General features: G+C 37.5%; 1 protein-coding gene across 2 annotated transcripts in view; it reads left to right on the top strand.

The window, feature by feature from the left end:
- INPP4B (inositol polyphosphate-4-phosphatase type II B) overlaps positions 1 to 27,396 on the top strand; it is an 877,116-nt gene that overhangs the window by 440,183 nt on the left and 409,537 nt on the right. The window contains exons 4-5 of one of the 2 annotated variants that reach the window (XM_037830718.1): positions 5,235 to 5,436; positions 7,277 to 7,321. In XM_037830718.1, the coding sequence (XP_037686646.1) occupies positions 5,346 to 5,436; positions 7,277 to 7,321 (136 nt within the window). In that variant the 5' untranslated portion in view covers positions 5,235 to 5,345. The remainder of the gene's footprint in view (positions 1 to 5,234; positions 5,437 to 7,276; positions 7,322 to 27,396) is intronic. The other variant, XM_037830717.1, reaches the window with a different exon arrangement.

Raw genomic sequence — 27,396 nt, 5'->3', positions numbered from 1 at the left:
CTCTCCCTCATTTTTGAAAGGAAGTCTCACTGGATATAAATTTCTTCATTGGAAATTGTTGTCTTTTAGCACTTTAAATATTTTATCCCAGTGCCTTCTTGCCCAAATACGCTATTTGATCAGACATTGGAACTCAATCTATTTGAGATTCCCTCATACATAACACATTTCTTCTTTTTCTTGAAGCTTTCAGAACTCTGCCCTTAACTTTGGCATTGGACAATTTGCTTACTATGTATCTGGGCATGGTTCTCTCTGTTTATCTTGTTTGGAGTTCATTTTGGCTTCTTGGATGTGTGTATTCATATCTTTTGCTAATTATGTTGAATTTTATGCCATTATTTCTTTGAATATTCCTTTTGCCCTTTTCTTTCTTTCTTCTCCTTCTGGGACTCCCATAATGAATGTATCAGAATACTTGATGGTTTTCCACAGTTTTTTCAGGTTCTCTTCCTTCTTTTTTCTTTCTGCTTCTCAACCTGAATCATGTAAGTTTTCTTATGTTTGAGGTCACTGATTCTTTTTTTTTTTGCCACCTCCAATCTGCTATGAAACCATCTAGGGAAGTTTTAATTTCAGTCATTATGTACTTCAATTCAGTATTTCTCTGGAGAGATCCCCATTTTCTTCATTCTTTGTTTTCCTCATCTCCTGTAGTTGTTTCTTCATGCTTTCCTTTTTCTCCTTGAGCATACTGAGGATTACGTTTTTAAAGTCTTTATCTGGTAAGTCCAAAGTGTCATCCTCTTCACTGATGTTTTCTGGATTTGTACTTTGTTTCTTTGGATGAGCTATCATTTCCTATTTCTTTTTTGTCTTTTAGTCTTTTGTTGCATACTGTACATTTTAATATTTGAAAGTGTTAAAATTTAGTCCCTGACATGTCTGTTCCTTAAGTGTGTCCAGTTAGTAATATGACAGAGATTTTCTTGAATTGCAGGAGCTAATCAAACCAACCAAGTCAGAAAGCACCTTTCATTGCTTTTGCAAATTAGCCCTGCTCTGGCTGGTGGGCTCCTTCAGAGCTTAGTCCTCTAATTAAGAAGATTAGCCTAAGGCAAATGTGAAGTACAAGTTCCTTTCTGCCTTACCTGAGCCCATGTGGAGCCAGAGCTGTGGATTTTGCTTCATTTTTTGGGCTTGTGCTTGCTAGGGCCCTTATGAATTCCCCATTTAAGGTATACAGGAGTTGGAGAGAATGCCTCCTCTACTCCTTTTGAGTTAGACTCCTCCCCTTCTTGGGTGCTCTCTTGAGTGACTTAATACAGGTAGTCCTTTGCCCTAGGCCTCTTCAACTTGTTTCTCACACTGGCCCAAATGTCTGCAGACCACTTCTCTGTCCTCAGGACAAACTCTGGGAAGGCAAGCCCAGAGCAAGTTCCCTGGCTCAGCCTCTCAGACCTCTACCCAACTGACTGGCACTGACATACATGCACCACAGTATGCATACTGGGGCCCATCTGCTCCCTCTGGAACATGGCCAGGGACCCACAATGGGAGCACAAACTGGCTCCATTCTGTGCCGTGGAGGGGTAGGGATGGAGCCTGCAAGAGCACCAAGAGCTTCTTATTCGGCTTTTGAAGCTGTGTTTTCTTGATTTGGCCCATGCCCAGTTGAGGCAGCCCTTTAACTGTTTTCTATAATTTTGAGGAAGGTTATTGTCTTTAAGATTCCTCTACTGCCTTTGCCCCAGGACTTTCAAAGCCGACCCCCAGTGATCTGTAGAAGCTGATCAAAGATAGAGATGGGTATTTATTGCAACTTACCAGCCTCTTCCTCCCACCCCTCCCTGGAGGCTGCACAGTGTCCCACTAGACTTTGGAATTTCAAAATAGTTGATTCAGACAGTTCCTGCCAGTTCAATAGTAGTTTAGGTAGAGGGACCAAATCCTGGAGTTTCCTTCGATATCATCCCTCACCTTGGGCTCTTGATAGCAAAGAAAACCTGCTGAGTTTTGGCCATGTCCTCCATGTATCTCTTGCCTGGGAAGCCAACACCACAGCCTCTGCTGCAGGGCCACAGTGTACCTTTTTTCAGGTACCCCAAGACTGACCTGCTAGATGTCCACTCAGCTTCTTTACTGTCCCCATGCTAAAAGCCAATAGGCTCTTCTTGGTCCCATTCATGTAAGAGAGAAGCAGAGAGAAACCCAAGGTTTAAACTGAGGCCGTGTCTCTCTGCCTATCTACAGAGTCTCTGGACTGTTTCACATTTAGATGTTGGTTCCATGGTGGTACATCTGAAGAATGACCTCCTTCCAGATTTACAGCTCGGGGCAGGATATCTACCTGCCGTACACCATTGAGTTTCCCCCAATCCTTTTGGGCTTTGAAGTCCTAGAGAGGAACACAGATCTTCCATGCCAAACCCCAGGTTTCACTTGCCTCTGTTCCTCTTTTTCTACATTCTTCTGATTACTATGTAAAAATTCAAGATTTGGTAACCAAGTATATATAGCCCTTAATATGTTTAATAAGAGATAAAGGATTTAGCACATTTTGTTCCCCCAAACTGAATTGTTTTACCATGTCCTGCCCTAGGATGAAGAATATCAGGGTTCAGTCTTTACTGAGGGCTGTAAGGGAAACTATCATAAATAAGTTGTATCACGTAATATTTGTTAAATGATTGCCCTCATTACAACTTTATATATGTAATCGCTAGCACAGATTTAATCCTCTTTACCTTTCTTTCAAATTCTGTCTTTTTAATTACATTTCCTCTCTTCCTTATTTCTTTTACCTCTTAAAAAAAAAATCTCAAATTTGTATGGAAAACTGTTTTATGTATGTGACAATGTAACAGAATGTGCTATTTAAAAAGCACAGTAACAGCTAAGGGCTTTCTCCTTAACATTGTCTCCTGTACCCGCAATTTGCCTCCAGAACACACTTTATCTGCATCAGGATACTATTTGATCTTCATACCACTAGTGAGTGAACAGCATGGTACTGCAGGCTTCTAAGGGTGACTATTTCTCAATTTGCCTCTTGTATAGTGTCTCTAATTTTTCAAGGTATGTTAGTCTCACCTTCCCAATTAGCCATAATCTTTTTGTGTGGATTTTATAGCATGAGGTATATGAAATATGAACAAATATCTGGTATTACAGTGGCCAGTGAGAAATATTATCCAATTATATATAACTGAACTATACCTACAAATCATCTTTGTCACGCAGGGGATTGGAGAGAAGCAGTGTATTTTCGAAATATAAACTTTTGGCTCATAGCTCTTCTGAGTGATACTGAAGATGTGAGAGCTCTTCTGGGTAACAATCATGTTTAAAAGCTTTCTCCTTTAAGTATATTTGTAGTATGCAAAACCACAGTCTATTCTAGTGCATGGTCATAAACCAAAAAATGTCCAAACAGATGCAGAAAAGGAACTATTTATTTACCTAACCACCATAGGTAAATACTATATTTACTAGCTAGAAATGCCATGGTTTTCTAGAGCTTTGCTGGCAGCATAACTGATTCCTTCTGAAGTACATGTTTTGGTAACAAATATCAAATCTGAACTTTGTCTTCAAATGCATTACAGGTAGAATGAAAATTAATAGAATCACAAGAGGTTGCCACATAATCATTGTTTTCTATATTTGGCTCCATTCTCTAAAATTGAAATTATTTTCAGTTAGTGAACGAGTATTGAATGGATAGTAGGCTTAAAATGAGGCTATGCTAATGAGTCTTTATTGTTATCTTACTTGTTCCTCCTCACTCAAATTATATGCATGCACACACGCCCCCAAAACAGACATCAATTTTATTATTCACGATTAGTGTACTGAGTTGCTGTTTTTCTGAAATTCATCCATGCCACCTTATTTAGGTCCCCTTTTCAAGAATAGAATTTATAAGATAACCGGTCAGGATTAGAGGTTGAGTCTTTGGTCAAGAAATACAGTGAAGTTAACCAAGCCCCTGTATCCAAGACTGGTTACATATGCATGGTCTGTTACAGATACTACCCCACTATTAGTATTTGTCATAAGTTCTTTTGAGAATGTGATACAATGAATATCTGCTTTGTCCTTATCAGAAAAGACTTCTAATTTTAACAGTCAAAAAGTAAATTAGAAATTTAAATCTTAATTCAAAAGATAATTTCCAAATTGATGGCTTTGATCTAATTGATGGCACATTACCTAGAAAGGATTCCTGGTTGTGTCCTTAGAAGCCAATATATATTTATCTGCAAGTTTATTGTAATACTTCTGAAAATTCAAGATGCTTTCTGGATTTAATTTTTGCCAGATGATTTTTAAAAACTAAGGCCCAATTATAAATGAAGCCATTTTGTTTTTTTAAAGACAACAGGGTGAGGTTGCTGACTTGTGAAGACTGAGACCATATCAGTATTCCAAACTTAACAATTGTGACTATCTCATTAAACAGAATTGGATAGATATTTAAAGATTTTTTATACATTTTAATTCAGCTAGTAACTTGATTTAAAGCCACATTGATTTTTTTTCTAATTCATTCTTGTTCAGGTATATCATGCTAAATATCAAAATGAATACAGGCTGTCTGTATAACAGCATATTAAATTCTTGGAGAGGCTTTCTTTCCCCATACTAATTTTCATCTATTTGCTGTTACTTGCACTTCCCCTTGAGCTTTAGTATTTCAAAATTATTATTCATTCTTTTCATCATATGTCCTGATCATTAAACAATTAAACCTTTATCAGGCCAATCAGCAAGAGACTCCATGGATAATAATGAGGTTGGAGACTCTTCTTTGCAAGCTGTTAGCTCATCTTAGAAGAAGAGTATCATGCCAAATTATCTTTATATGCTCATGAATAATGTTCTAACAAGGGTAGATGGAGAGATGAACTTAAAGGGAAGTTCTAATGCAAGGAATGAGAGTAATATATTCACCTTGGTAAAATGTGCTAATGCCTTTAGATGAGGTACTATCTGCTCTTGCTGCTAAATTAGGTGATATTTAGTTAGTAGCCCCAATAGCTATCTACTATCTTACAGAAAAATCTAGGACAAGAGAAAAAATATACCTTTCAGTTTTTAGAATGTCCTCATATGACTGTATAATAATTGCTTAGAGAATACTTATTTAACGTAGAGTTTATGGTGCATTAGCTGGATGAATTGGTCCTGAAAGTTTGAGAAATGGGAGAGGCAGGAAGGAAGTTCATATGAAGGTGGTTGTATACTGAGCCCTGAAATAACTGGAATCTTCATTGTTGATGTTTCCCAAGCACAGAATTTCAGACTGGGACATCAGGTCTTTATTGTGAAGATACGTCTACACTAAACCTGTAATCTTTGGGAAGAAAACTCAGAATATTAAACAACTGCAAAGGTTGATCATGGAAATCAAAGAAGAAGGAACATCGGAAGAAGGCCAGCACTTTCTTCACACAGCCCAGGAAAATGATACTGGGGATTTTCAGTTCACAAGTAAGTATATGTGTGCCTCTTCCCATAGCTCTCAGAAGATACAAACTAGGTCAACCAAACACACACGTGTTTGTGTATTCACAGAGACTTGGGTTCTCACAAATGGATGAGGTTAACTGTTTCCCCTTTGTGCTATTTATTTTGTTGTTGTGTGTTTTTGATATATGCCTCTCATCTTTTTCTTGGGTGAGATTAATGATAATCTGGAAAATGGTAGAGTCAAAGTTCTTGAATGTATATTAAGACATTAATAAATAATGTTTAAGTACACCCATTATTTAGCATTTATATAATCTCATGTAAAATTATTTTTTGGAACATAGAAATTTTCTCTTTAAAACCAAAGATATTTAAATTGAAAGCATTAGGGAAAAAATGGTTACAATAGACGCTTAGACTATTCCTGCTATACCAGAGAGCACTAAGTCACACAAATAGAGCAAGCTCGGAGATTTGGCCAAGATTTGCATTTGAACTTTGGAATTGGGTTTTGTGTTAGTCAAGTAATTAAAATCAATGGAAGAATTGTATGTTTTCTCTCATGCTTATAATTCTAGGGTTTGGGTTTTATTGTTTAGCATGAATTGTGTCTTTTACTTTTCTTTTCAGAAGATTTCTGTTACCCATTATTTAACACTGGCGAACATAGGCCTAACCTTTTCATTTAATTTACATTATAAAAATAATCTTTAGAAAATGTTATTGGTTGGATGCATTTTTGAGAAATTTGGTTGTCAGAGCTTATAGCAGAGTTAATTGCTAATAACCTTTTTAAAAATCCACACTATTTGGAGTTCACAAAAACCTAACTAATGATTGTCACTCTGACCTCTCAGAGAGTCTAAAATTGTTAACCATAGCATTGTTAAATGTCAGCAGAGTTTAAAAAAAAAAAAAGTTCACTGTGCAAAAATATGTTAGCTCTGTAGATTAAAAACAGTTCATTTCATTCAAAGAGGTGGTTCTAAGAATATGATAGTGATCAAATACTAGTTCAGTTTAAATGGTATCTGATGAATGCACTAGCAAAATTAATCAACAAGAAAAGATTTATAGAATATTCTTACATTTATTGCCAAATAGTTTACTTTTTCTTAAATTTTGGTTTTGCCTCTTTGGCCACCCCTGAGTTGTAACAAATGGAATCACCTCCATGTATCCAGGCCTCATCTTCTCTTGTTCAGGAAGCCGCAGAACTGTGGGCAACCTTCAGGCATCCTCTACCCCATTCTCACGTGCCACAACCGTATCTTTCTACCTTTTCAACATTAGATGTTCCCATTTACTTACCTTCATTCTCAGACTTACTTTCATTCTTACTTCATCTCAGTTTATTTAGCCATGTAATTAAATTAAAAAATTTTTTTTTTGACTAAAGGAATGGAAACATTTAACAATGTCACTGTGAGCTATCAGCAAGTTGCGTGAAAAACTACTGCCAGAATGTCCACTATAACCTGGCCAGTGATATCCCTTTAATAATAGTGATTATTTACAGCATGTCAGACTGGTTTGAAAGACCCACATGAGAGAGTACTTTGGTGAAGTGATTCTTTTTGAATGCATTCAAAACAAATGCAGTTGACAAATAAGTTTAGCATATTTGTCCTGGTTTACAAAAACAATGATTTTGAGTTTTCTTATGGCTGTGGAGCTAAATAGAGCAATCACATATTTAGCCATATCAAGTTCTGCTGCAAAGCCTGATTTCCCCCCAGTTATTTTTTCAGCCAACTAGTATATTTATCACATTATGCTTGGGATGAAACATAGTTGTGTACATTGAAAAATTCTTGATACTGAGCCAAATATGTTTAATTTGAGTTTGTACCTTTCATAGGTATTCAGAAGACTCCAAATGAACCACAGTTGGAATTCATCCTTGGTAAGGGGTTCTATCTTATTTATATCAACAACTATAATGGTAATTTATATAATAGCTTACTTTTGAGTACATTATCTATTACATATTTTATAACCGTTTATGGACATTGTTCTATAAAACATTTCATTCTGTGAGGTAGATGTTATTTCCCCCAATGTATAAGTGAAGTATCTGAACCACTGAATAGGTTAGTTAGCTGCCAAGGATATAGATATCAGTGTTGATAGAGTTGTATCTCTCAGCCACATCTGTTGAAACCTGATGCCAAATCTGATATCCTGCAGTCATTCTAACACAGCAACTGCATTTTGTTGTTAACCAATGTTTCTGAAAATCCATTTGTTTAATTACCTAGTTCTTGGGCTGGAGGCTGGCCTCATGGAGAGGTTTCCTCTGTGCTCTTTTATGGCATTCTTGCTTAAAAACCTTCCCTTACCCTTCTATCTTAATTTTGTGAACAGATTATTGACATTTGAGATTAACTTGAATGCCAAGTTTTGACTTGCTTAAGCCAGTCTGAAGATCTGTCACGGGCAAAATTTGTGAATTTGCCCATGGATGAACTTAAAATATGCATTTTGAGTATGGTCTACTACTTAGCTAGTGAGTGGGCCCAGCTTAGTATGCGAATCATGTGTGACCACAAACTTAACATTTGGAAGTTAGCTGCAAAGAGGCATAAAATGTGGTGAAAATATGGTTCATATCAACTATTACAGAGTTTGTTTTTCTCCAATAGTTCTGAAATTTTTAGAAGGAGGAGCAATATCTTTACAGTTTACTCATATTAAGTTTTATAAGAGAACACATGTGTATATTAATTTCGTACAGAGACCACATACATTTTGGTACCCAAATTTTTACGTATAAATACATATATTTTTCTGAAGTTTTGAGGGCAAATTGAAATATATACATTGACTATCTTCAGTGGTTTGTAGTGGTTTGAAGTTCCAATTATTATAGATGCATACAGATTCATTGCATAATTAATTAGGTTTAAAATCTATATCCTATTGTTCAAAATATTCAATTTTGAACCATCATTTATTGAGACAAAAATTACATATATAATTTATTTTTTTAGGACAAATGTAGTTAAAGGTTGCTATAATTTAAGGATTCCAGATTCCTCCAACCCCACCCCCAAGTATTAAGCAGTAGATAGAAATTTGAAAACTCAAGAAACTTTTGTGGCAACACCAGCGAAGCTACATATATTTTCTCAATAACTCAGATGTTGCCAGATAGGGGAAGAACTTGTTTTCGGAAACAGAACTGAAGAGCAAAAGGTCTGGGGGGGGGGGGGGCGGGGCAGGGATCCCCTCTTGCTTCTTGAGCGTTTACCCCTCAGGTTTTTTTATTTTTATTTTTTTTAATTTTTAATAGGAGGAATTCACTTTTTACCTTTTTGACAGGACTACTAAAAAGTGAAGACTGTGAACTTGATTTGATGTATTTCAAAGCACAGATAAAGCCTTCTTTGTGCATGCCGGAGAACAGGGGGTGTCTGATGGAGGTGGGAGCAATTGGAGTTGGAGGCCTTAGGCAAACATGGAGCAGCTTGCAAGAGACGGCATGCCTGAGCCAAATACCTGTCTTCCATTTCAGCCAAACTCTGTCTTCTTTAAAGCCCTAACTGTGCTATTTGTTTTGAAAGCCTAGTGAAGTTCACTGGCAATATTGTCATCACTTACATATCTGGTGTTGAATCATAGATCTAAGAGATTGCCAGCCAGCTCCAAGAATTTATTAATAATAAATATTATGAATAAATTCATTAAAAATTAAAAAAAAAAAACTTCCAATTTTCTTTTTTTCTCTATTTGTTCATAAAATACACTAGGATTTGTAACAACAGCTAGGTTTATCTTATCAGATGGGCAGGGATGCCCCATAAAAGTGAACAAAAGTTTATTGAAGAAAATTATTTAGAATCTTTAGGAAATTGTGTTGTTGATACTGGAAGACAAAATCCTCAAACTGTTTATGTTTCTTAGCACTTTAAGATCCTCAACTGTACTATGTCTTGAAGAATTTTCTTTTAAGTACTCTTTCAAGGACCTTATAGCTCAGTTCTTGTAGATTTCACTGTATTTTTTTCATAAGTATTTTTTTACATTTTATTAAATTGAGATTGTTCACATGCCATACAATTATCCAAAGATCCAAAGTGTACAATCAGTTGTCCCCGATACCATCATACAGCTGTGCATCCATCAACAGAATTAATTTTTTTTTTTGATTTTTAGAACATTTTCATTACTCCAGAAAAGAAATAAAAGACAGAAAAAGGAAACTCAAATCCTCCCATACCCCTAACCACCCCCGCCTCCATTACTGATTCATAGTTTTGGTATAGTACTGTGCTAGTTTGAATGTATTATGTTCCCCCAAAAACCATTATCTTTGATGTAGGCTTGTGTGGACAGACCTATCAGTGTTAATTAGATTGTAATTCTTTGAGTGTTTCCATGGAGATGTGCCCCACGCAACTATGGGTGATGACTCCGATTGGATAATTTCCATGGATGTGTTGGCCCTCCCATTCAGGGTGGGTCTGGATTAAATTACTGGAGCACGATGTAAGCTCAGACAGAAGGAGCGAGCTTGCCACAGCCAAGAGGGACACTTTGAAGAAAGCACAGGAGCTGCAGATGAGAGACATTTTGAAGATGGCCATTGGAAGCAGACTCTTGCTCCGGAGAAGCTAAGAGAAGACAGATGCCTCAAGAGCAACTGAGAGTGACATTTTTGAGGAACTGCAGCCTAGAGAGAAACATCCTGGGAGAAAGCCATTTTGAAACCAGAACTTTGGAGCAGATGCCAGCCACATGCCTTCCCAGCTAACAGAGGTTTTCCGGACACCATTGGCCATCCTCCAGTGAAGATACCTGATTGTTGATGACTTACATTGGACATTTTATGGCCTTAAGACTGTAACTTTGTAACCAAATAAACCCCCTTTATAAAAGCCAATCCATTTCTGGTGTTTTGCATTCCAGTAGCATTAACAAACTAGAACAAGTACCTTTGTTACTGTTGATGAAAGAATGTTAAAATACTATTAACTGTAGTATATAGTTTGCAATAGGTATATTTTTTCCCTATACGCCCCTCTGTGCTGGTTTGAATGTATTATGTCCCCCAGAAAAAGCCATACTCTTTGATGTAATCTTGTGGGGCAGACATAGTGGGGATTAAGTTGGAACGTTTGGATTAGGTTGTTTGCATGGAAATGTGCCCCACCCAATAGTAGGTGATAACTCTGATGAGATATTTCCATGGAGGCATGGCTCCACCGATTCAGGGTGGGCCTTGATCAGTGGAGCCATATAAATGGGGTGACAAACAGAAGGAACTCAGTGCAGCTGCAGCTGTGAGTGATGTTTTGAAGAGGAGCTACAGCCAAGAGGGACACTCTGAAGAATGCACAGGAGCTGCAGATGAGAGACAGTTTGAAGATGGCTGTTGAAAGCAAGACTCTTGCTCCAGAGAAGCTGAGAGAGGAGAAATATCCCAAATGCAACTAAGAGTGACATTTCTGAGGATCTGCAGCCTAGAGAGGAACAGCCTGGGAGAAAGCCATTCTGAAACCAGAACTTTGGAGCAAATGCCAGCCACGTGCCTTCCCAGCTAAAAGAGGTTTTCCGGACACCATTGGCCATCCTCCAGTGAAGGTACCCGATTGCTGATGTGTTACCTTGTACACTTTATGGCCATAAGACTGTAACTGTGTAACCAAATAAACCCCTTTTATAAAAGCCAATCCATCTCTAGTGTTTTGCATTCTGGCAGCATTAGCAAACTAGAACAGATTTTGGTACTGAGAGTGGGGTGCTTTTGCTGCTGAGTTTGCAAATACCAAACATGTTGGAGAGTCTTTTTAAATGGATAAGGGGAAGATTCTGAAGAATTTTGAGGAGTTTGATAGAAAAGGCCTAAACTGCTTTGAAGAGACTGTGGAAATATGGACTCTCATCTTCTGATGAGGCCTTGAACACAAATGATGAATGTGTTGAGAACTGGAAGAAAGGCAATCCTTGTTTTAAAGTGGCAGAGAAGTTGGCAAAATTGAGTCCTGGTGTCAGATGGAAGGAAGAATTTGAAAGTGACAACCTGGAATACTTAGCTGAGGAGATCTCCAGACTACGTGTGAAGGATGTACCCTGGCTTCTCCTTGCAGCTTATAGTAAAATGTGAGCAGAGAGACAGGAACTTACAACTGAACTCTTGGGTTCAAAGAAACCAGAAGCTGAAAATTATGGGCTTCCAGCGGGTGGAATCCCAGAAGCTACAGCCCAACATGAGGATTTAACCAAACATGGAACCCAACCGCCATTTCCGTGCAAGCCAAGATTGGAAATGGAATTACCCAGAAAAGATTTGTGGAAAGTCCTATTGTCTGATGGCTTTTACCCTTGTGTTCAACCTAGTTGAACATTCTGCTCATACTAAGCAACCACTCCCCATTCTTTAACCTCGTTCTATATCCTGGTAACTTACATTTCATGTCTATGAGTTTGCATATTGTAATTAGTTCATATCAGTGAGACCATACAATATTTGTTCCTATGTGTCTGACTTATTTCACTCAATATGGTGCCCTCAAGGTTTCTTCATCAACCCATTTTTTAAGACAGTTTTGTTCACACAGCATACATTCCTTCCTAAGTAAACAATTGATGATTCCCTGTATAGTCACATATTTATGTACTCACCACCATCACCACTATCTATATAAGGATATCTCCATTTCTTCCACAAAGCAGGAAGAAGAATCAAAGAAGTTAGAGAGACAAAAGAAAAAGAAAACCTAAGAGAAAAAAATAATGACAGCTGGGAAGTAACAAAAGGAAAGATGGCATTAAAATAAAGTAGAGTAAAGAGTCAGACCACATTATCAGTGCCAAGAGTCCCACACTCCTCCCTTATGTCCCTCTCTTATATACATTTAGCTTCGGTATATTGCCTTTGTTACATTAAAGGAAGCATAATGCAATGTTTCTGTTAATTATAGTCTCTAGTTTGCATTGATTGTATTTTCCCCCCCAGTACCACCCTATTTTTAACATCTTGCAAGGTTGACATTCATTTCTTCTCCCTCATGAAAAAAATACATTTGTACATTTTATAACAATTGTTGAGCACTCTAGCCTTCACTGAGTTATATAGTCCCAGTCTTTATCTTTCCTCTTTCCTTCTGATGTCCCACATGCTTGTAACCTTCCTCTTTGAACCACATTCACAGTCATTTTTGTTCAGTATACTTACATTGCTGTGTTACTATCTCCCAAAATTGTGTTCCAAACCTCTCACTCCTGTCTTTTCCTATCTGTCTGTAGTGTTCCCTTTAGTATTTCCTGTAGAGCAGGTGTCTTGTTCACAAACTCTGTCATTGTCTGTTTGTCAGAGATATTTTAAACTCTCCCTCATATTTAAAGGACAGTTTTGCTGGATATAGGATTCTTGGTTGGCGGTTTTTCTCTTTCAGTATCTTAAACATATCACACCACTTACTTCTTGCCTCCATGGTTTCTACTGAGAAATCCACACATAGTCTTATCAAGCTTCCTTTGTATATGATGGATTGCTTTTCTCTTGCTGCTTTCAGGATTCTCTCTTTGTCTTTGATGTTTGATAATCTGATTATTAAGTGTCTTGGCATAGGCCTATTAAGATCTCTTCTGTTTGGGGTAAGCTGCGCTTCTTGGATCTGTAATTTTATGTCTTTCATAAGAGATGGGAAATTTTCAGTGATTATTTCCTCTATTATTGCTTCTATTCCTTTTCCCTTCACTTCTCCTTCTGGGACAACCATGACACATACCTTCAAGCGTTTCATGTTGTCATTCAGTTCCCTGAGACAGTGCTCATATTTTTCCATTCTTTTCCCTATCTGTTCTTTTGTGTGTAGGATTTCACATGCCTTGTTCTCCAGTTCCTGAGTGTTTTCTTCTGCCTCTTGAAATCTGCTGTTGTATGTCTCCATGGTGTCTTTCATCTCTTGTGTTGTACCTTTCATTTCCATAGATTCTCCCAGTTGTTTTTTTAAACTTTCAATTTCTACCTGTGTGTGCCCAGTGTTTTCATTATATGCTCCATCTCTTTTGTCATATCTTCCCTAAGTTTTTTGAATTACTTAGTATTAGTTGTTTAAATTCCTGTATCTCAGTTGAAGTATAAGTTTTTTCCTTTGACTGGGCCATACCTTTGTTTTTCTTAGTGTAGGTTGTAGTTTTCTGTTGTCTAGGCATGGTTACCTTGGTTACCCCAATCAGGTTTTCCCAGACCAGAACTGGCTCAGGTCCCAGAAGGAGGAAATATTCAGCACCAGGTTTCCCTGAGGTTGTGTCTTAGAAATTGGCACACCCTGTGAGGCTTCGAGCCACTGTGCTTTTCCTAACCTGCCCAGCAGGTGTCGCCTGTCAGCCTGTCGCTCCCAACTGGTGTAAGGAGGTGTGGCCCCTTTAATTCTTGGCCTAAGTTGTTTCTGGTTTGATTGTTTTCCCCCAGGCCCTGGGGGTCTCGTTCTGAATGGAGGGTTGGTAGTAGAGCTAGGTACCACGTCTTTCCTCTTAGGGAAGATCTACCCCCCAGGGAGTTTTCATTCGCGTTTAAATATGTTCTTTGTCTCTCTGACTCTGCTATCTCCACCCTTGTCTGGGTCTGAGCACTGTGAACCAAAAATGGCTGAGCCTTTCTCCACTGCAGAGCACTGCGAACTGAAAATGGTTGAGGCTTTCTCCACTGAGCCACTCAGAAAAAAAGCCCCCTTTCAGGGTCAGTCCATGGACCCCAGTTTCACCTGTCAGCCAGAGATAGCACCCAGTCCCCTGGGTTCCTCCTCCTGGAAAAGAGAAGTCCCTTGGCCCTTCAAGGTCAGTCATCACTAAAAGTCTCTGTCTGCTTTTTGGGGGATTTGCAGCCTGCAATGAGCAGTCCATGTTTGCCAATTAAAACCCCAGTTGGAGCTGGACTGAGTATGTTTGCTTGTTTAGAGCAGTTTCTACTCACAGATTCCACACTGCAATCTCAGGCATTCTTCCCAATCCAGGTTGGTGCATGATGTGTGTACAGTCATGGTTGTCCCCCAGCATTATTCCATATCATTTGCTAATTGTTCCTGGTTGTTTATTAGTTGGTCCGGGGGGATTAACTAACTTCCACTCCTCTCTGTGCCACCATCTTCTTCCATCCAGATGATGTCAACCTTCATGACTTTTTTAACTTCAATTTTTTTAATCCCACGAATTCTTTGTCTTCACCTATTATGTGTGTAACTTCCGTTTCTTTCTTAATGAACAATGAGAGAATAAGAGCTTCTTAAATATTTTTATTATTTAACAGTGTACATATTTATTTAATCAGAAGAAAAAGTCACCTTAAAACAAAAGCAAATTCTAGGAAAAAAATAGACTAAATGAGATAGGGAGGTTTTTACCACCCAGAACTAAATTTTTGGCATTCTATTCCCAATTCTTTACCAAATTTTTGAAATAAATTGAGAATTTCAATGTTCTTGCTTTTTAAATTTGGAAAACGCCACACTAAACATTTTGATAGGGATATTATTTTGTGTAAATTATTTTCCATCTAGACTTTTTTTCTGTCATGTCTGTATGTCTTGATAAAATTATTATATCTTGCTGAAATTCTCTGTTACATCTTTATTCAAGTAAATTAGGTAAGCAATGTTTAATCAGTTGAGCAAGCTAATTGGCTACAAATGCCTTGAAAGCACAATGTAAGTATTTACTGAAAAAATGAGTATCTCATTAACTATTTTTTTGTCTGACTGAATTTTAATTAAATAATTCACCCTTACACCTGAAACTGTGCTTCCGCATTTCTTTCATGAATTCATTTGAGTGTACAAAGAACAAAATAATTAAAAACCTAAGAGAACACTGATTTTATTTATAGTTTAATAAAATTATTTTCATTTCAGTGAACCTGACATTTAAAAATATGGATAGATTTTTTTCTTGAAACCATTGTGGAAACTATATGGAGAAGACTAATCTTGCCAAGGATATAAAATAAATTTTTATCTACTACTCCTTTTTAAGTTTATTCTCTCTGTCCCCCTGTTTATGCTAATAATCTTGATTATCATGTGCCCTTATTTAATATCTCTGGAGTCGATATAATACTTATGAGAATATGTTTGTCATGTTTTTATATAGACACCACACATCATAAATCCAAGACAACAGGAGAGAATGGCATGTGTGTGTTTGTATGTGTTCTTTGTGTTCTTTATTTGATATTATGAAGTTAAGTTCTTAAAATTAATTTATAGCTTAATGGCTGATACTGAGTTGAGATATAGAGGGTACATTGAAAGACAGATTTTGTACATATCAACAAGCCTCAGCATAGATTATGATAGGAATGTGAGGACATGGAAGCTAGAGTAAAATCTATAACAAGTAATCCATGCATCAAAATTCTATTGAGAGAGATATAGAAAACTAATAAATACAAAATTTCAGATAGTGTTAAGTTCTATGCAGACAGTAAAATAGGATAATGGGATTGAAGTGCCTGGGAAAAAGGTAGGCCTTAAAGGGAGATTAGGACAGAGGGATTATTTTAGATATGGTGATCAAAGAAATCCTCTCTGTGCCCAAAGAGGATTATGCAGGTGCGGAAACTGGTTAAGAACATGTCCATACTAAACCTCCAAGGAGGAGGGAGCAGGCTATAGCAGATATTTAAGCAGCAGGTAATGGGAATACTGGTGTTCAGAGGGGTAGTAAATCAAGTTAGTGGTTTGACCAGGCATGAAACCAAGTTACAACTTGGTACAATCTTGAGATAAGGAGAGCCACAGAGGAAATATCAGGATAGTGAAAGACCATTTACTGGACAACTGGAATGCCAAGGTCTGAGTAGGACAAATTGTAGGAGAGAATAGATTCTGAGCCAGTGAGAGTCTGCTCTCATGGCCTCTATTCTCTACTCACTCTCACCCTCTCCTAATGCCCCAGCTGTCTGTGTAATAAGGTCAGTCCTGATGATTAGGGTGCTACTGAGCCTCTGGTGAGTGAGGGATAAGGAGACCTGGGATCAAGAGCTGACTTATCATAAGATCCTTTGCTTATTGTGAAGCTGTTTTAGCTTTTAAGAATCAGAGTATTAACTTACAGAATGATTTTTTCCAGAGACTTTTTTTCCCCTGGAGTCTAAGATGCATTGACTTTTCCCCTGTAGGTTTTATTATGGTATAGTCTAAGACCCAAACTATTTAACAGAGCCTTACTTTATCTTTCTATTTACTCTAAAATTTATGAATCTACATTAATTGCTGTAATTTCTGTTTTCATATAGTGAAACTTTATCACAGATAAAAGTCACAGAGAAGCATCTAGAAATACATCACAGATATCTCTGAAATGTGATTATGTATCATCATAGATTCTCAGATATAGTGAACCCTATTTATTTCTGTTTTACCATCTCACTTCTTGATTTTTCCCTTAATACCTCAAATTTAGCTAAGGATGGATGCCAGAAAGCTCAGGCCACTGTCATTCATCCCAACCCAGAGTCAATTGGCATTTGTTTATTAATTTTGATAGTGGCATGTATAGTCTTAATATGGGGTACTATACAGTCATTGAAAATTATCATCTAAAAGGATATTTCACCAACCAATAAAATATAAAAGATTTTACAATAGGAAAACAAGCTGCGTACACAATGTGATCTTATTTAACTTTGTGTCTGAGTGTGCAAAAGAACAAGATTGGAGAATAGTTGTGACAGTCTTTAATCTTAGTTATTAAAATGCTTGGTAGCATTTTATTTCCATTCTTATACTTTTCTGTGTATTCCAAAATCTATGCAGTATTCTCATATTAATTATATAATCTGTTTTTTTTAATAATTATCCTGACAATAAATTTAAATCTTCTAAAGTTGCTGAACAACACAACAGGGATGTCTGAATAAGTAAAATTCTATTCCTTGCATTCAGTTAGCTCACTATAATTAGAGAGGTCAAACTAAGACTCCTGAAAGTATTAAAAGACTGCTAAACGCTAAGCCATTTCTTAGGGTCTCTAATAATAATAGAGTCTTTCTTTGAGTGACTTGAATTTTGACAGTATTGAGTAGCTGGCAGTACTTTTGAGGAGGTATTTTTCAGAATAGCTAGTGTGGAGGATAGTAGTCCCAAGGAAGACTGATGGAAGCCAATAGGGAAAGGAAAGGAAGAATCACATTCCAAATCAGGAGAAAACATTAAGCAGATTCTTGGCATTTGGAATGACATACACAAAAAAAACATGCAATAAGTACTTATTTTTTAATTATTACACCAAGCTGCACAACAAAGGCCAGAAATCTTCTCTTCCTAGAAGAGAAAATGAAAGCAGTGTTCTCAGATAGGATTCTTGATTCATCTACTTCCTGGTAATTTGGGAATAGTGGTATTTATAGAAATATCAGTGACTCCAAGTGCTTTATAGGAAATTAACTTCACATTCGATCTGCAAGCAGTGTCTGTTCTGCCATAAGTAATGTGATTAAATAGATGAAGCAAGATGTACCATTTGTAGAAACTATATATTCTCTATGGAAATGGAATATTTTTTTTAAAGGCTTGTGGATATGCAACCTACTATACACTTACACTGTATATACCAGCCTATACATCAACGATTAAAGTTCAGTTTGGTCACAACATTATGCTATGATACAATGATAAGATGTCTTTAGGTTGGTTAGTTCAAATATTGTAGTGTCTTTAAATAAGGAGAGATTATCCTTTTTGATTATTAAGTCTTTTTCCAGGAGAGTGTTTATTTTAAATACCCTATTCTTTTTTAATCATATGTTCGATGATCATATGTCTACTGATTTTGGAATTGATATGTAGAGCCACCATATTTCTAATAGTCCAGTTAGGAAAAAAAAATCCTATAAATTGTGAGATTGTTCTTCTATGTTTAGTGTTTGAAAAAATATAAAAAATGCATATAAATATGGCCCAAATTGATAAGCCACTCAAGAAAAATAGTCTCATCTCTTCTCAGGCACAACTTTTACAGCTTACAAGTGCCTTCATTAGTCTGCATGTCAGGTCCATTCATACTTTATGATTTGCTGCAAATCAGGCCCTTGTTTTATAGGTTTCACTGATAAGAAAAATTCTGGGAGACCAAACTTACCAGTTCTCCAGTGTGTTCACACTTCTACTCTCCTGCTGGTCTTTGTTCTATAAATGATTATAAAGTACTGACATTTTTAATGTTCTAGTGGGAGAATGGAGAATTTTAGTACACTCTCTTAGTTTCATCCTCTACATGGCATGCTGGGTTAGCTGAAGGGAATACCAAACTCAGAGGTACATTTTTGTATTTTAATTATTGATAAAAATGCTACTTCTTCATATAAGCTGCAAGATTAACTTCAGAGCCACAAAAGAAGTGACTACTAAGAATCAAATATACCCTATGTACCCCTTATTTTGTTGCCCCATTATAAATTGCCGCTTTCTTGACTCATATGGCTTGAAGAGATATGACACATTCCTTACAAAACACTGCATTTCACTGAACAACCATTTTCTAGGCGCCTTCTAAGAAGAAGTCATTGTGCAAGGTACTGGGGGATCACAGTAATAGCTACCATTTGTTGAGCATCTACTATGTGCAACATATTGTGCTAGGCTCTTTACAACCGGGATGGCGTATATTCCTCACCACAACTCTACAGGATAGCAATAGAAAAAGAACTAGCATGTATTGAATGCTTATTTGTTTGCTGCACACTCTTCTAAATAATTTACATAGATTAATTAATTTAATTCTTAGAATTTCATTGTGAGATAATTGCTCTGTTATCATTCTTGTTTAAAATAATGGGCCCAACAATTGAACCCAAGAGTTTGGGTCCAGACCACGGTCTCCCACATTAACTTCCCTTAACAGATGAAGAGTCTGAGATTCCCAAAGGTCAACTTTCCAAAGACTTTGTGGCCCAGTCAGGATCTAAATGGAGTTCCTCCTTTTAACCACCATACTGGCCCCCCTCCCTGCTGATTGCTGCTTCCCAGGAATTTCCAGGAGGTGGGGAGACAAACAACTTTAATGTCAGACAGGTTGTAAGGGTGAAATAAAGGTATAAGCCAAGAACCATGGAAATACTGAGCAAGCAATGATTAAATCTAACTGTTGCATTGGAAACAGCATATCAGAGGAAATGGCCAAGGTCTTTAAAGATGAGCAGGGTTTCAGTTGGTTTTGTAATGAACAATTCAGGCAAAGGGAGTCGCAAAATATATGAAACACAAAATCCTAGCGCTCATATTCCAAGTTGATAACATTTAATACTCATTTACATTTTTCTCTTTATTACTTATAGTCCCACTCAAAATAAATTAGAGTCTAGAAATGCCCTTGCAATCTTTTTAAATATTTTTTAATTGTTGCTTGTATAGTAGCAACTTATTTTAAAATTCTAAATGAACACAGTTCTTTAAACATTGTTCTATTGCTAGCAAATAAAATTTAGCTATCAGAAAGAATTGAGTTTTACTGGCTTTGAGACAGATAGTGTCAGGTGGAACTCAGAGGGGATTCCTGGCACTGATCTTGAAACAGCCCACTCCGTAGTTGTGTTGTGCCCTTGACATTTGCCTACTTTTGTGGAGTTTTCATATATGAGGCTTTTCACAATTGGTCTTTCTTTGAGCGACTTGAATTTTGACAGTATGGAGTAGCTAGCAGTACTTCTGAGATGTTTTTCAGAACAGCTTTTTGTCAATAGCACAACAATAATGCACGGCTAATAGAAGTGGATTTGTGTTTTAGGCTCAGATTTCAGCCTACAGTCTAACTATAGGGAGGCCGTATAGTCTACAAGCCAAGAGCTGCTAGTATGAGACCAACTTTTGCATTTGAACCCCATCTTTGTAACCACTCAGCCTGAATCTCGGTTATCTCTTCTGTAAAATGGAAATCATATCTGTATTTACACTGTAATTACTTGTGAGGACTAAATGAGTTAATATATGTAAAGCACTTAAACTGGTACCTAAAATATACTGAACGATTGGTTAACCTTTAATATTATAAATATTAACTCTGAGTGAATCACTTTATCCCACTCAAAGACTATTTCCTAGAGCAGTGGACTCCAGTCTGGCATCTTCCTGCATAATAATAGCTATCACTTATTGAGCTCCAGATATTCAGCTGAGAACTTTTCACTCTTTATCCCCACTCCCACAACAGGGCTTCAAGTGGCTTCTTACTGCTCAGGATTCACAAGTGAGTTCAGTCACTTGCCCAAAGGCAGAGAGCTAGGAAGTGGAAGGGACTAGGCTTTAACTCCAAAGGCCTTGTTTTTTGTGGTGGATTATAAAAAGTCCAAAGAATGTGAGAGGGAGGAGCAATAAAAGGTTATCTAAGACCTGCATAATATTGTTGTACTGCTGACATAATTAGAGATTTAATTGAAAGAAGAGAAAATGGACCAATTAGAGCTTCTTAATGGGACTGTTATGTGGGTGATGATTTCCAAGATTTAATGAGTGCTGCAGTTGAGACACAGTCTGTTCTTGAAGACACTTGTCTAAATTCTCATTCAACACCATCTGCGGGATTTTCAGATACATGGCATCAGTTAATAAATGGCAAGTATATGACAGATCAAACTTCTCTACTTTCTCTTGCCATGACTTTATCATTAGACTAAATTTGGCCAAATGGCAATTTTGTTGCCATTAAATTTATCTATTCTTCTTGCCACATTTCTTTCTGAATAATGTATCATAAGGGAGGTCTTTGACCAGACTTAATTCCACAGGCTTAAATTGATTGTTCTGCCTGGGTTTAGTATATCATTTGTAAAATCAGAGTCATTGTTGTTTCAGTATTCATTTTCTACCATCTTTATTTGCATCTTTTATCCCTGAGAAACATGCCCTGTCCAATTTATTCCTCTTTCTGTGTGATTTACGTAATTGCTTCCTTTCCTCCATTGTCTAATTACTAAGAATAGCTGGTCACTGGGAACAGTTCTACCTCTGAAGCATCTGTTGCTACTTATGGGTAATTGAGGAACCAGAACTACCTCAGGGCTTTGTTCATTAGGTGCTTGTGCTTCATGTAAAGTTGAATGCCAGGGAGGTTGAGGGAGAGATCCCCTGAGGCTGATATCCTTGTGGTTGAAATTTAACAGTCAGCTTTCTTGTCAAGCAGATGGCCTCCAAATGTTCCTAGACCACCTGGTAAACTTGCCAGGGGAAAGGGCAGAGACCTAGGAAAGTGTAACACAGGATTAAAGAAAAGTCCCTTCCCATTCCCATTGTGCTTCAAGACAAAGTCTTTCCCCAGATGCTTATTGGAGCTTTGACTTTTTGATGTTGGCAAAAGTGGTACTCTCTCCATTTTACAGCGGAAGAAACTGAATCTCAGAGAGGTGAGGTGACTCGTCTGCGGTCACACATTTGGTAAGGAAAAGACTCAAAGTTCTTCAAGTTCTCTATGCCTGAATCCCACATTCCCTCCCACCTGAGGCCAAAGAGATTGCTCTCTGCTGTTACCTACAGTGATACGGTGGCAGAAGTCAGTTTGAGTAGAAAGGTATTCCCAGGTCAAAACCTGTTCAAAATCAGAATATAAGCTGTAGTCCAATATTCACAAAACTTGAACATCCTCTTTCTTGAAGTAATTTCAAGGCCCATGGCTTTAAATAACATGTAGGGGTCTTTGTTTCCAAAATGTATAACTCTTGCCCTCATTTTTCCACAGAACTTCCTACTCCCATTTTCAATTGGCTACTAGATATCTCTACCTGCTAGTATAGGAGGTATTTTAAACTTAAAATGGCAAACATCTGCTTTCTTGATTTCTGTCTCCCAACACATTTTCTTCCCTCATTTCCCCATCTTGGTGAAGTACACCACTACCCACTCACTTACTTAGGTCCTCAGCTACAGTTCTTTCTTGATTTTTTTTTTCCCTAAACTCACATAAAATCCATCATCAAGTCCTGTAAGTTCTAGTTTCAAAATATATTCTGAATTTGACCCCCTCTCTCTATCACCACTGCTACCCACTACTATTCAATTCCAAGCCACTGTCAGCTCTCACCTGGACAGGGCAGGAAGAGTCCGTACTGGCCTGCTGGTATCTGCTCTTGCCCCGGCACAGTCTCTTCCTGACAGAACAACCACATGTCTTTCTAAAATATATCTTTAAAATATAAATGTGATGCCTTCACTCTCTTAGTGAAAATCCTCCAGTGGGATCCACTTCACTTAGAATAAAATTGAAGTATCTTACCATATTTTACAAGGATCTTGAGGAGCAGGCCATTCTGAGCTCACCTCCTGCTAATCTTCCCCTAGCTTGCTCTAAAATCAGCTGCATTGATCTTCTTTCTGCTTCTCAAACAGGCCAAATGTTTAGGGTTTTCATTTGCTATTCCCTTTCAGCTGGCTCCTTGGCATGTTTTAGACCATAATTCAAATGTCACCTCATCAGAGAAGCTTTTCCACCTCTGCCAACATACTCAATTTTATCATCCTGTTTCGATTTCTCACTAAATGATTTTTTTTTTCTTGTCCCACTAGACTGTAAGCACCATAAAATAGGGAACTTGCTTTCTTGTTTATTTCTAGGAAACTGTCACCTAGAATCATGCTGGGCACATTTACACATTCAGTAAATATCTGTGAACTGAATGCATGCATGAATTCCATTGCACTATCCTCACACATTTCTTCATACAATAGATTGAGAAATTGATATAATTCCATTGCACTATCCTCATACATTTCTTCATGCAATAGATTGATAAATTGATATATTCAGATATGCCTTGAAAGATTTTATAGTTGTTGCTAATATAATTATTTGTAAAAAAAAAAAAAAACATTTTAAAATTCCAAGTGAATATAATTATTTAACTGTTAATATTTCATAGTTAGCAAATTATATTTAGGAGCGATACTAGCCTTGAGGTTCTTCTAGAGAGAACTGACAGGAAGAATCAGTCACAGGTTGAGCAGGACAAGTAGAGTTCTAGAACTAGACTAGATATGTCTGACAATTGCTTAAACATGTAGAATTTGATGCCCAAATTTCTTCACTAAGTGACTTCCAGCCTCCTGTTGTATGACAGAATCAGGAAGCAACCAATCTTTTTTTGGTGATGCTCTTAAGAACAGATATATACAAATTACAGGAAGAATACAGACAAAAATAAGAAATGGACTGGTGTTAGGAGATTTGAACTTAAATATCAGCCTGAAACACATAACCAAGAGCAGTGTTTGAGAGCATGGGCTAGACCGCCAGCCAGAGAGGATAGCATTTGAATCCTGTCTCTAGCTGTGTGACCCTGGAAAATTAGTTATCTTTTCAGGGTTGTTTGCGTACTAAAATGAGGGAGTACACCTCAAGCACTAAGAATGGTGGTAGGTGTAATAAGTGATCACTTAATGGTATTATTCTATTAACTTGGGTTAATCCCTTGCCCTCTCTGAAACTCTGTTTCCTCATCTGTAAATTGTGTATAATAATTCCTATTTCACAGGGTATTTGAGCAAAAATATATGAACATGAGAGCTGCATTATTCTACATATTTTATTTAATTAAATGCTCACAAGCACTCAATGTGAATAAATATAATTTGCATTCCCATTTCCAGATGAAGATACTGAGGCTCTATAACAAATCCAAAATCACAGCATCAGGACTGGAGACTATAACCCTGAACCTTTGACTCTTAACGTCACTAAGAACTGCCAAGGAGAAATTCAAGCTAAAGGTGCTGCCTCTTTCATATCTTACCTAGTCTCCTGGAGGAGCTGAGAAGGTTCTCTTTGAATATTAATTTGGGTAGTATAAACTACCTGTCCTTTGTTCTGCAACTTCCTGTATGCCAAAGGCTCTGAAGCCCCCCATGTCCAGCTGTGGCTCTGCTCTGCTGGGCCTGAGGTTTAAACTGCTCTTCTTGGAGATCCCAAATATTCTGGGCATTATGCTCTTTGTTCTCTTCAAACTGTGATTCTCTTAGAACCACTCTCTCTCACTTACAAATCCTTTCCTCTAGGTTATTTCCCCAAACTGTTGGACTAGTGGATTTTGCTCTTGAGAAACTGGGCTTTTTCTGCTCTCAAGCTAGCCCACATTTACTTTCTCACCTACAGACTCCTCCTCCTCCTGTTTCATTTTGAAATGATTGTCAGTCATTTCTAGCTTGAGCTTGTCTGTACCAACCTTGTTTTATTTCCTGTGAGTCAACCATTTTATGACAGAAGATCTGACATCATCAAAACCCCATTATTCAACATGAATACTGGAGGGATGTGTGTGGGTACAGCAAAACCACACATATAATTGAAGACAATAGAAAATAGGGAGTTATCTTCTCCAAACTCCTCAAAACTTGTCCCCCTCCAAGGATGATCTGTAATGGAGAAAATAAAATGAGAGGCTAAAATACCCCAGTAGCCATCTATTTCTTCCACCCTACCCTTCCCTCCTTATTTCCTAATTTTTCTTTATGCATGGCTTTGATTTAAAGTCTTAAATCTTCTTGTAAAATATTTTCCATAAGAGGGCCAGCAATTTCATAATAAACAATTAACTTCATACAATTACTAAGCCCAATCATATTTGCTGGGGAAAAGCATATATTACTGAAAAAGTAATTACCTAAATTTGAACACCATGTGTTAAAATTCAAGCCCTTAGGTGCAATCTATGCAATGCAATCCTTCTAAATAAATTTGGTTTGGGAAAACACATCTACAAGTTGCCTTATCTAGGATTTGGTGAAACCCAGACCGTGAGTCAGGGTATTGTATTTGAAATCATCCGGATTGCACAACTGCTTTTCACACTACTTCCTGCCCAAACAGGTGGACTTCAGATTCCCTCTGAACATTTCACTTCCAGAAGGGAACATTCAGGAGCCCTGTTTCCTTTGTTCTTCCTCAGACTCCCAAAGGCCTCCTAGACGTGTTTTTGTGTCCTCAGTTGGAGTCTAGCCACCTTGAGCACACTTTCCTCAGTCATCCATTTTCTCAGGACATATCCCTGACTTGGCTGCCACCCCTCCTGTAACTGTCCCTCTTCACCAGCCACTTGACCCTATCTTTTGGTTCAGAGGTAAGTCAGGGAGACAGCCCCAGCCAACTAACCCACAGGCACTGCTGGATCCACTGATGGGCTTTCTCACATGTTCTGGATGGAATCCTGTTGGCTCCTGCATTGAACAGGAATTTGTTCTTGAAAATGCTTGCCAGCTGGGACCCTGGGGGATAAAACCCTAAGATTGTTCTCTGGGTTTGTTCCTCCTCTTGCTTCTGCGATCCCAGTCCCAACACTACAGGTTTCCACTCACTGACTCACGGTATCTCTTTTAGTATTCAGCAGCCCCTGCTGCCATTCTCGGAATAACATTTCCATCCTTTCTTAAACAGCACATATGTTCCTGCTGAAAAGAGCAGCCGAAAGCTGCATGCACTTGTTTCCTAAGTGGAATGTGGATTTGGAGCATGTAAAAAAGAGCCAAGTCTGTATGAAACATTAGGAGATGCCAGGCCACTCTGGGATTTACAGCAAAATGCATGAGGTATCAAAACCGGCAGAGACACAGGCACTGGCTTGCTTTATATTCAATTGCTTGAAGTTTCAGACACCTAAGTAATATTCATAAAAACAGTGCAAAATAGAATTTCCTGAGGACTGACATGAAAGAAGCTGAAGGAGCAGGGGACTAGCTCAAGAATGGGAGTCTTCTGGTACTGACAACAGTAATTTGGACCAAATTTGTTCTTTTCATATGCAGATATGCTGTCTGCCCTACAGCTGGCATCTTCACTGCTCCCCAGCACAATCGAACAGCATTTCTGGAGAGCATCTTTGTTCCAGGCTGAGGTTGCATTTTTTTTTTTTTTTTTTCTTTCCTCTTCCTGTAGACTCTTCAATGATTCTTAAATTGAGAACCTGTGTTGGATGTATAGTTTATCTTAGTACGTATAATGTTCCCAACTGAAGAAGTGAATTTCATCTTCTCAGCCATTTTTTTTTCCTTTAAGAGCCCAACATCTTTTTATTGAACTTGCACACATAGGCACACATAAACTATGGTGACGTATTTTTATATTGTTCTGTTATGGAAAGAAAGAAGTAATAAAATTTATTTCAGCATCCATTTTCCAAGAATCTGAATCTAGCCTTTTACAAGGAGATCAGTTTAATTTATAAGTGAATCAGTTGTAACAAAACATGGGAGCAGTGGTGGTCAAATCTCAATGTAGCAGGAATTCTAAATGTAGTGACATTTCTATAACACAATCTCTTAAATTTCCTCCTGCAAATTATCCTTTTTCCTCAATAACTCTGTCATCTGCTTCCTCCCTCGGCATTAGCCTCATCCTTTCCTCAAGTTTTATTTGGATTTTATTATTATAGTGTTGAGGGTTTTAAAATTCTCATTACAAAGCTAAATCACTACTGAACATGCAGGGGACCATACTGAGGAGAAAAAAACAGTTTGAAAAAAACAACTGGATACTGAACTACAGGTAAAAAGAAAGTTAGTCTTCTTCATTGAGCCATATGTTGTAATCTCCAATACCTTGACTGATTAACAAAAAATATGGATACGGAATTAATAAAGCTATGAAGCAGCAATAGGTTTGTTGCTGTTCTGGATGTGAGCTAACACAAGCAAAGAATAGAAGTCCAGTGCTGCCTGGTACATATTAAGTGTTCAGTAAATTGTGTTTCTTGCCCTGCCCCTGCTTTCTTTGCAAGTTTTATGTGTTTTCTTAAACTAGGAATAACCTTTATATTTCTAATACATTAACAGTTTATGGGTGCAGGATAGGAGCAAAAATATCTAGCAGTTGAAATTCTAGAGGGGGGCTTGCATTAGCATTTTTATATACACACACTTATATATATATATATATATATATATGTATGTATGTGCATGTGGGTGGGTATATGTTGATTCTTTGGTTTGATTTCTTATCTTTCAGTCTTAAATATTGAATTACCTTTTTTTTTTCCTGACCTTTCAGAAACCTAAGTTCAAT

The sequence above is a fragment of the Choloepus didactylus genome, chromosome 3, assembly GCF_015220235.1.
Source record: "Choloepus didactylus isolate mChoDid1 chromosome 3, mChoDid1.pri, whole genome shotgun sequence".
Lineage (NCBI taxonomy): Eukaryota > Metazoa > Chordata > Mammalia > Pilosa > Megalonychidae > Choloepus > Choloepus didactylus.
This window is presented reverse-complemented; position numbering and strand designations above follow the sequence as displayed.